At 53.2% G+C, this 10,645-nt stretch overlaps 1 protein-coding gene across 1 annotated transcript in view; it reads left to right on the top strand.

Moving 5' to 3' along the window:
- The first annotated feature begins 1,032 nt into the window (after positions 1 to 1,032).
- Positions 1,033 to 10,645, top strand: part of GRIK1 (glutamate receptor, ionotropic, kainate 1) — a 152,192-nt gene continuing 142,579 nt past the window's right edge. The window contains exons 1-5 of the mRNA XM_014536046.1: positions 1,033 to 1,088; positions 3,095 to 3,245; positions 3,288 to 3,396; positions 4,618 to 4,676; positions 4,836 to 4,888. Coding sequence (XP_014391532.1) covers positions 1,033 to 1,088; positions 3,095 to 3,245; positions 3,288 to 3,396; positions 4,618 to 4,676; positions 4,836 to 4,888 — 428 coding nt within the window. The remainder of the gene's footprint in view (positions 1,089 to 3,094; positions 3,246 to 3,287; positions 3,397 to 4,617; positions 4,677 to 4,835; positions 4,889 to 10,645) is intronic.

Raw genomic sequence — 10,645 nt, 5'->3', positions numbered from 1 at the left:
ACTGGGGACCGAGCCTGCAACCCGGGCCTGTGCCCCGACCGGGAATTGAACCCTGACCTCCTGGTTCCTAGGTTGGCACTCAACCACTGAGCCCTGCCGGCGGGTGAAAGTCCCGTATTCTGAGATCCACCTGACAGTCAGGAACACCCTCACCGAGCCCAGACCTGCGGAGGGACAGGGGGGCCCCGTCTTTAATTACCACAGACTCAGGAGACATCAACATAAATTATCGACTCGTCTGAAACGAAAAGATCCTCACTGTGTTTTCCTCAAGACATGTAGCTGGGTCTCGTTAAATATTGATTTTCCCGTGTTGACTACAGCAGGTCCCGCCTTCCCCCACGCCTGCTGCCCTTCTGATTAAAGCAGCGGTTCTCAACCTGTGGGTCGCGACCCCTTTGGCGGTCGAACGACCCTTTCACAGGGGTCGCTAAGACCATCCTGCATATCAGATATTTACATGACGATTCATAACAGTAGCAACATGACAGTTATGAAGTAGAAACGAAGATAATTTTATGGTTGGGGGTTACCACGACATGAGGAACTGTGTTTAAAGGGCCAGAAGGTTGAGAACCACTGCATTCGAGGGAGGCCGCTCCTTCTCTGCGGGGAGGCCTGTTTGGGGCAGTTCAGCCATTTCCGTGTGATTCTCAGAGGTGGTCTGCACGTTAAAGCTGGTGAAGGTTTTCGTTCCTGAAGGATTAATAAGAGGCTCACACGTCCTTCCGGGGGGACATAAGATCAGACACACATTCGTGCTCCGGCCTCCACCCCGTGCGGGCCGCCCTCTGAGGCCGTGTCGCTGCAACCAAGTGCTAACGCTTCAAAAATCCGTTATGAACAGACACGAAACCTCACACCTGCTCCAGAGGACGGCAGCGTCTGGGGGCACCGCGGCCTCGGTGCCTCTGCCGGCCCTTCCTCGCTGTGGCCAGGCTGCGCGGCCCCCGTGGGCCCTGACGTTGCGTCTGAGGGTGGGCTCTGCAGGCGGCAGAGTGGGTGCCCGAGGGACGGCGACCGCACGGCTTCATGAATAAACGCATCGCACGCATCAGCACGAGCCGCGTGCGCGAGCCGGACATGGGGTGAAAGGACACAGACCAGCAAGAGGCACAGGCCTGTCCCCGAGCAAAGCAACGCTGCGCACAGCCCAGATGGGCGGCCAGATCGGGAATGTTTCTCACAGAGAAGACGCAGACCAGGGGCCGCGCACAGACACAGCCCGGCCCTGGCACGCGTTCCTCCGTTCAGGCCTCGGTGTGCATGCAAAGTGCTGTGAACACTTTATTTTTTAAAAAACATGTTTTTAGTGACTTCAGAGACAAAGGAAGAGGGAGACAGAAACATCAATGAGAGCGCGTCATGGGTCGGCGGCCTTTTGCACGCCCCACACTGGGGATCCCTGACCAGAATTCCACTGTGACCTCCCGGTCCAGCGGTCAACACTCAACCCCTGAGCCATGCCGGCCGGATGAACACGTTACATAGTCAAACCACAGGCTCCGTGTTGGCAATGCACACACCACCACACCAGAGCAGGAATACAACACGCACGAGATTAATGACATGTGGCCTCGCTGGTGACGAGTGGACGTTAAAAACCAGAGGTGGGATGTGTGTTGGGGAGTCTACATGGGAGAGACTATTTCAAACTGGAAAATCCAGCAAAGTTTCATTAAAAAGTATAGTTTGAAAAATAATTCGCTAATGCCTAAGTATACTTCCTTTTTTCACTAAGTAAATATGCATTTTCCACCTAATACGAATGCAACCTATGTCTGGCAATTTATATAAATAAAAGGTTAAGTGACTGATCGTACATCCTTCCGACCAACCAACTGACCGACCGACCAACCGGTACATATGACGCGCACTGGCAATTTAAAAATAAACATTGACTCGCGCATGCACGATACATATAAAGCTCCCATCGAATTTCTGAATAGTATTACTCCTTCAGGAATGCTGTGTCATACATTAAAATTGAAAGTGGGTGCAATCATCATGCAATTGAGGAATCTTAATAGCAAATGGGGTCTTTGTAATGGTATCAGATTTATTATCAAAAGATTACGACCTAACATTATCGAAGCTGAAGTGTTAACAGGATCTGCAGAGGGAGAGGTTGTTCTGATTCCAAGAATTGATTTGTCTCCATTTGACAATGGCCTCCCATTTAAACTGATTCAACGACAGTTTCCCGTGATGCCAGAATTTGCAATGATTATTAATAAATCACAAGGACAAACTCTAGACAGAGTAGGCATATTCCTACCTGAACCTGTTTACAGACATGGTCAGTTCTATGTTGCTTTCTCTCGAGTTTGAAGAGCATGTGATGTTACAGTTAAAGTTCTAAGTACTTCATCACGAGGGAAATTAGTCAAGCACTCTGAAAGTGTTTTCACTCTCAATGTGGTGTACAGGGAGATACTAGAATAAGTTTAATCACTTTATCAGTCATTGTTTGTATCAATGTTGTTTTTATATCATGTCTTTGTTGTTTTATCATGTTGTTGTTTATTAATCAATTTATATGTTACTTTCATATGCATTTTACTAATTTTCTTTCACCTCTGACACTTCCATTACAGAGAAAGGGCGAACAGTGATATTAACATATTTCTTCGTTAATTTCCATTCACTGTGCAGGAGTCCGTGCCCCGGGCCACGAGTTATGTAATAAACACATCAGCCATGTCCCAGGTGGCTGAGCGTCACATACAGGAACGGAGGAGAGATGGCAGGAGGGTGCCAGGTGTGTGTGGTGCTGAGTAATGGAGTGAGATGTGGGGGGCGGGTCCGGGAACCTCACCACGACCCCGAAAAGCTCCCCCTCTCCACGGGCCAGTGGAGGAGGGATGCCAAGTTTGGGCTTTTGGAGGAGGACAGTTAGAGGGAAAGAGAAAGAAAGTGATTTTAAAATCTGATGAGGAGCTGAGATTCAGAGGAAGAGCTAGAGGCAAGGATGATCCTAAATAAATGTTAACATATGACGTGCAATCCAATGCCAGTCCCCTGTCTTCCCAATGAAACATCCACAAAGTCTACACAGCTTCTCAGAATCACGTGGGATTTGAATTCTTCCCAGACGCAGGACCCGTGGTGAGACGGGCTTCAGGAGTGTGCTGGCGGGGGGTCGTGACCTCAGGATCATAGCCGGTGAAAACGCCCAAATCATCACCTTCACCGTCAAACCTTCCTCTGTGTTCCCTTCAGTGAAGGGCCCCAATGCCCAGCGGGTCCCCTAAACCAGGAGCCCTCACACCGTTCTCCTCCCTCAGCAAACCCAGGTCAGCGAAGCTGCTGCCGACAGCGTGGGGCCCCCTCCATCTCCTCCCTCCACCCCACTGCCCCCCAACATCACGGGATCACACCCAGCCATCGACTCAAGTACCACCCAGCCCCCTGTTCTCACAGCTCGGGGCCCCCTCCATCTCCTCTCTCCACCCCCTGTCCCCCAACATCCGGGATCACACCCAGCCATTGACTCAAGTACCACCCAGCCCCCCGTTCCCACATCCCAGTCGCAGGAACTTCACTAGAATAGGGTTTGATCACGTGAGCAGCTAATGAAGAGGACGAGACCAGGTGAGGTGGCCAATGGCCCGAGCAGGCGCCGGCTTTATAGTCACTTATTGATAAAAAGTGTCACATTTCACATCTCAGATGGAACAGAAATGCCGCAGGAAAATTCCCCCAAAAAATAAAAGGACAAAGAGAACGTTTCCTACCTTTTCCATGTGCGGCAGCCGGCGTTCTCCCCTGGAGGCTCCTGGGAAAAAGCGTTTTCTTACCTTTTAGCTTCTGGACGCTGCTCCGCTCCTCCAGCGCCCAGGCCAGCACTGGCTGCGGTCTCTCCCACGATGCATCTCTCTCACACGGACCCTCCGCCTCCTCTTCACCTTCCCGGCAGGTGAGTGCAGGGCCTCACCTGGCTGCCCAGGTGGCTCCACTTCTCTGCCAGCAGCAGATTAGGCCTGTGATCCCAGCTCTTACCTTCAAAGACCTGACGCTAACCACACGTCCAATTTGTGGGGCTTAGAATATAACACACTTGGGGGCCATATTCTGTCACAAAATGCAAACTGGAAACAGCAGCATGGAGACGACAGAAAAACAGAAACACAAGAATCGGAGAGAACATTGGCCCCTGCTCCCCGGTCACCGGAGGCCGAGGACCGTGGTCACGACCGTTCATCCGACAGCTGAGGCCCAGAGCCAGGGTCCCGTCCCACAGGCAGCCTTCCTCCCTCCCGCCCTCGGCGTCCAGGACCGGGCAGTCACCGTCTACCCCTGACCCTTGGAAAACAATCCTTCACTCATTTCATTGTTTCCAAACCAGCGAAGGGCGTATCCGATGGGCCTGGGGAGTCGCACGCACAAGCAGGATCATGTATTGTGTCCAACCCCTGGGCTGTTGGCTCCCAGGGAGGAAAGCCGCCGCGTACAATCGGAAAACAGTGTCAATAGGGAAACAGCCGCCACGTTCCTGTCACACGCAAACGTGAGCAAACATGAGCGGTTGATGGACTTGGCCCGCAGTGTCACACGGCGCAGAGAAAGGTGCTTCATGTTAATTTCATACCGGCCACCTCATCTTCCCTTCCCTAGATCATGAGCGACGTACAGTCACCTGTCGGAGCATCGAGAGAAAAGTACAGTCTGAGACGGTAAACCGTGCAAAACCCAGGATTCACTTGTCTCACCTCTGACGTCACTGGGCCCTCCTCCGGGAAGGAGGCCAGAAAGCACAGACTCGGCCAATGGACAGAGCACCCACTGGCTTTACCGTCACTTAATGACAAAAACAGATCCCATTGCATCCTCAGATGCAGCGGAAAAGCTTCAGGAAAATCCCCCCCGTGATTAGCAAACCCAGAGAGTGAGTCCGGTGCAAAGGGCAATGCAATTCCTTTCAATCATGTTACCCGACACCTGCATACACTTCACATTCCTCCTCCATTTAAAGGTTAAAAGCAAAGGAGACAGACAGGTGACAACAAAAGCCCCAGACCGGATCCATCCGAGCCCTGCATCCAAACCTAGAGAAAATGGACACCTTTTCCAACACGGAATCCTATACCCAGCTCAACGCGTGTCAGATACGAGCACAACACCAAGACATCCCACACGCTCACGTCTCAAAAAGGCCTTCCCAGTGAACCTCCCTCAGAAAGACACTCGCGTTTCAAACCCAAAGCAAACAAAACCGCGCCCGTTAGACGGGCAAAACTAGCCTTTGTCCAAGACAGTATATGCTCTCCAGTGGAAAGTATGAAAGGCCCGAAAGATCTAAACACAGACTTTAACTCTAACCCACAGTGTGACAGACCCCTAACAGAAACCTTGACCTGCACCGGTATTTCTGCTGTAATTTCCCTTCGCTGGGGAAGCAAAGGACCACACACTTAGCAGCTGAAGGAAATACAAATCTGGGACCTTACGGTTCTGGAGCTCGAGGTCCAAAATGAGCGAAGACCGAGGTGTGCGAGCAGGTCTTCCCTCTCGCCGGGAAGTTCAGGTGAAAGTCTGTGCTCCTCCCTTTTCCAGTGGGAGCGGCTCTGTGTTCTGTTCTGCAAGTTCTAGGAGAGAGAAAAAGACGTCTCCCACCTTTCCCGGTGGGGAGAGGCCTGCGTTCTCTCCCGGGAAAATCCGTGTTCTCACCTTTTTAGCTTCTGGACGCTGCCCTGCTCCTCCAGCGCCCAGGCCAGCACTGGCTTCGGTCTCTCCCACAATGCATCTCTCTTACACGAACCCTCCGCCTCCTCTTCACCTTCCCGGCAGGAGTGCAGGGCCTCACCTGGCTGCCCAGGTGGCTCCACTTCTCTGCCAGCAGCAGATTAGGCCTGTGATCCCAGCTCTTACCTTCAAAGACCTGACGCTAACCACACGTCCAATTTGTGGGGCTTAGAATATAACACACTTGGGGGCCCATATTCTACCCCAACACGCAAACTGAAAACCCAGCGTGTTACTGTGAAATACAGAGCAGACGCCGAAGAGCTCGCTGAGAGTGTGGGGAGAGGCTGTACCTGCAGAGAGAGCGTTGGGTGGTGAGGGGCGAGGCTTATAGCTTAGAATATAACACACTTGGGGGCCCATATTCTACCCAACACGCAAACTGAAAACCCAGCGTGTTATTGTGAAATACAGAGCAGACGCCGAAGAACTCGCTGAGAGTGTGGGGAAAGGCTGTACCTGCAGAGAGAGCGTGGGGTGGTGAGGGGCGAGGCTTATAAAATCCCGTAAAACTCCTGGATTCGGTCCTTGATGCACAGGAGTTATTTTCCCAAAATAAGAAACAGAAACACTTATTTTAAAAAGGCGAGATGTGCTTTCCCAAGCGGCAAAGTGAGATTTTTATACATTTTGTTTTCAAAACTCCTCCCTCGGGGCCGGGCCGCGCCTGTCCCGTCTGTGGCTTCTGTGGCGGCTGTGACGGGAGCGTGGAGCTGGCTGTGAGTCACGGACGCGGCGGTTCCGAGGGCCACACGTGTGTGCTGAAGCGAGGGCCACATGTGTGTGCTGAAGCGAGGGCCACACGTGTGTGCTGAAGCGAGGGCCACATGTGTGTGCTGAAGCGAGGGCCACACGTGTGTGCTGAAGCGAGGGCCACATGTGTGTGCTGAAGCGAGGGCCACACATGTGTGCTGAAGCGAGGGCCACATGTGTGTGCTGAAGCGAGGGCCACACGTGTGTGCTGAAGTGAGGACCACACACTTGTGCTGAAGGGCTGGGCTTTGCTCAGAGAGACCCGGCCTAGCCCTGGTTCTGGGTCGGTCCCTGACCCAGCGGACAGGACTGTCCACTTAGCCTGGGACTGGGGCACCTGAAAGTCTGAGGGTCACGGGTGGTCGTGACATTGACGGCGGGGGGTGGGTCACCTGGCATCACTGGAGAGTGAGTTTGACCGCGTGACCCGCCCACCGTGCCGTGTAACGGAGCCCAAGGCACTGAGCATGGAGCTCAGGCCAGTTTCTCCGTCGGCAACACCCCGAACCACCGACGCCGTGGTCTGGCCCCAGAGTCTGCACCGTGGCTGCTCAGGAGCCCAAGGCACTGAGCATGGAGCTCAGGCCAGTTTTCCGTCGGCAACACCCCGAACCACTGACGCCGTGGTCTGGCCCCAGAGTCTGCGCCGTGGCTGCTCGTTTGCTGACTTTCACCTGCCTCCTTCCCTGCAGTCGCTCTAACCTCGAGCGTCTTGGCCTTTAGGAAGCTCCGCGAGTCCTCCCAGCAATCAGCCAATGCCAGGGTGGTTTGGGGCGTCCCCCACACTTGTGGAGGGTGAGAAGTGGGGGAAGTCTTGGGGACTCTGCCCTCAGACCTGACAATTTGGCTCACCCCAGGCCCCTGAGGTCCCCCCAAAACACAAATAAACAAACAAAACCAGGAACAGCCTAGAGAACCAGGGAGTGTGTGACTGACAGCTGGGTTTTAGGCAGAGAGAGCCCAGTGGGAAGAGCAGAAGAATGGGGGTGTCCACAAAGGTGACCCCAGGGATGGGAAGGGGCACAAGCAAATCCATGGACCTCAGATCCAAAGGCTGTTGGAATCCATGGAAAGTGGGAGAGACAAGGAAACCAAGCCAACGAAAAGCACGACAAAAACTCAGAAACCACAGGCTGACACACCTCGATGTGGGGTTGGGGGGTGAGAAGAGACAAACCAAAGAACTTACATACTTACTAGAGGCCCGGTGCATGACATTCGTGCAGGGGAGGGTTCCCCTTAGCCCAGCCTGCACCCTCTCTAACCTGGGACTCCTCGGGGGAAGACCGACTATCAGTTTAGGCCCTATCCTGGGGATCGGGCCTAAACCGGCAGTCGGACATCCCTCTCACAATCCAGGACCACTGGCTCCTAACTGCTCACCTGCCTGCCAGCCTGATCGCCCCTAACTGCCCCCCCTACCGGCCTGGTCACCCCTAACTGCCCCCCGCTGGCCTGGTCACCCCCAACTGCCCCCCAATCACCCCACGCAGCCTGCTGTTCGGTCGTTACTGTGACAGAGCCCCAGTCAATTTGCATAAATTTGCATTATTAGTATAAGTAGGCACAACCCATGGACACAGGGAATAGGGTGGTGAAGACCTGGGGATGGGTAGGGGCTGGGAGGAGGCGAGTAAAGGAGGAGACATCTGTAATTCTATCAGCAATAAAAATATAAATAAAAAATAAATAAAATTTTTAAAAATTCAGAAACAACAGAGAGCAGGAGGAAAACGCAATGACTCACCACAGACCCGTAGAGTCTAATAGAACCCGGAACAGTGGTGGAGCCTACAGCCTCAGTGTGTGGCCCAGGCTGGTGTGGCTCAGTGGATGGAGCGTCGGCCTGCAGACTGAAGGGTCCTGGGTTCGATTCCGGTCAAGAGAAAATGCCCAGATGGGCTCAATCCCCAGAGGGGGGCATGCAGGAGGCAGCCGATCCATGAGTCTCTCTCATCATTGATGTTTCTCTCTCTCTCCCTCTCTGTTCCTCTCCAAAATCAATAGAAATATATTTTTAAAAAACACTTTGTGCTGAGAAGAGAAGAAATGGAAGCGATAGATGCACGTGAGAGCGAAAGTCTCCTGGACGGGGCAGGGTGACAGTCCCACCGAGGCCTGGCCGACAGGACGACTGATGGACGTCAGGTCGGAGCTCATGGGACCGTGAGGAGGAGCTGGGGGGGGCGGTGCTGGGCTGTGTGTACTCGGCGATATCTAGCGTTTCAAGTACATGCATTTCTTCAGGGATCACACATCCGAGGGAGGCCCACACGTGAGAGAGGCCAAAACAGAAAGGCTACCATCAACGAGACAGGAATCAGCAGGAATCGGAGAGGCTGTGAGACAAAGGACCCTCATTCACTGCTGGTGGAAACAAACGGACAGCCGCTGTGGGAACGGGGATGGAGTTCCCCAGAAATAAAATAAAATAAAATAAAATAATGTGCATTTCTTTAATAATTTTTTAAAAAGCCATTTAAACAATACACGGTGCGTCCAGGAAGAGGTGGTGCGGAGGGAAATTGAACCAAGATGCAATCATCGGAAACAGGGCTGAATTTCTGAGATTTAACAGGAAGGCGCCGTGTGTCATCTCGGGGAGACATTAACTGCAATCCCCGCGGGAGGGCGGGCTGAATAGAAATGAAAATGGTGTGATGGCCGCGAGTTTCAATTTTAACTTTTAAAAGGCAATTACCTGTTCCCGAACACCAGTCCTTAAGGTTCCTGCGCACTCATTTAATCATTCCAAACTCAAGTGATTTCAACTTAGGGGACTGCTGAGAACAGTGATTATTAAAACACCGAGCAAAAGCCAGCCTTATGCAAACGGAACACATTGTTACGAGCTGGGCCTCCCCCACTTCCCGCGCTGAGACTTCGGGGTCACGTCTCAGGGGCACCCTGACCTCCAGGCTCTCACATGCAGTCCCTGAACTCATAGGAACTGAATCCATGAGCTCGATATATGGGTGTAACATTGCAAATGTACTGACCGCCACTGAGCTGTTTATTTTAAAACTAGAGGCCCAGTGCATGAATTCATGCACAGGTGGGGTCCCTCGGCCTGGCCAGCAATAGAGGCCTATCTGGAGGGCTGGCCGGCTAGGGTGAGGGACCGCAGGAGGTTGGCCAGCTGGCCAGGGGGGCAGGGGCTATGGGAGGTTGGCTGGCCCAGGGGGTAGGAGGGGCTGCGGGAAGTTGGCTGCGGGGAGGGGACACGGGAGGTTGACTGTGGGAGCACACTGACCACCAGGGGGCAGCTCCAGCATTGAGTGTCTGCCCCCTGATGGTCAGTGTGTGTCATAGCGACTGGTCGACCGGTCATTCTGGTTGTTGGGGGTCCTCTCAGCCCAGTCTGCACCCTCTCCAATCTGGGACCCCTCGGGGGATGTCTGATTGCCAGTTTAGGCCCTATCCTGGGGATCGGGCCTAAACCGGCAGTCGGACATCCCTCTCACAATCCAGGACCACTGGCTCCTAACTGCTCACCTGCCTGCCAGCCTGATCGCCCCTAACTGCCCCCCCTACCGGCCTGGTCACCCCTAACTGCCCCCCGCTGGCCTGGTCACCCCCAACTGCCCCCCAATCACCCCACGCAGCCTGCTATTCGATCGTTACTGTGACAGAGCCCCAGTCAATTTGCATATTCCTCTATTATTAGTATAAGTAGGCACAGCCCATGGACACGGGCAATAGGGTGGTGAAGACCTGGGGATGGGTAGGGGCTGGGAGGAGGCGAGTAAAGGAGGAGACATCTGTAATTCTATCAGCAATAAAAATATAAATAAAAAATAAATAAAATTTTTAAAAATTCAGAAACAACAGAGAGCAGGAGGAAAACGCAATGACTCACCACAGCGTAGTAGAGTCTAATAGAACCCGGAACAGTGGTGGAGCCTACAGCCTCAGTGTGTGGCCCAGGCTGGTGTGGCTCAGTGGATGGGTCGGCCTGCTGCGGACTGAGGGTCCCGGGTTCGATTCTAGTCAAGGGCACATGCCCAGGTTGTGGGCTCGAACCCCAGTAGGGGGCCTGCAGGAGGCAGCCAACCAATGATTCTTTCTCATGGTTGTTTCTATCTCTCTCCCCCTCTCCCTTCCTCTCTGAAATTAGTAAAAAAAAAAAAAGGGGGGGTCAAAACTA

This window comes from Myotis brandtii, unplaced genomic scaffold, assembly GCF_000412655.1.
Source record: "Myotis brandtii unplaced genomic scaffold, ASM41265v1 scaffold1557, whole genome shotgun sequence".
Lineage (NCBI taxonomy): Eukaryota > Metazoa > Chordata > Mammalia > Chiroptera > Vespertilionidae > Myotis > Myotis brandtii.
The sequence above is the reverse complement of the archived record's forward strand: the minus strand, read 5'-3'. Positions and strand labels throughout refer to the sequence as shown.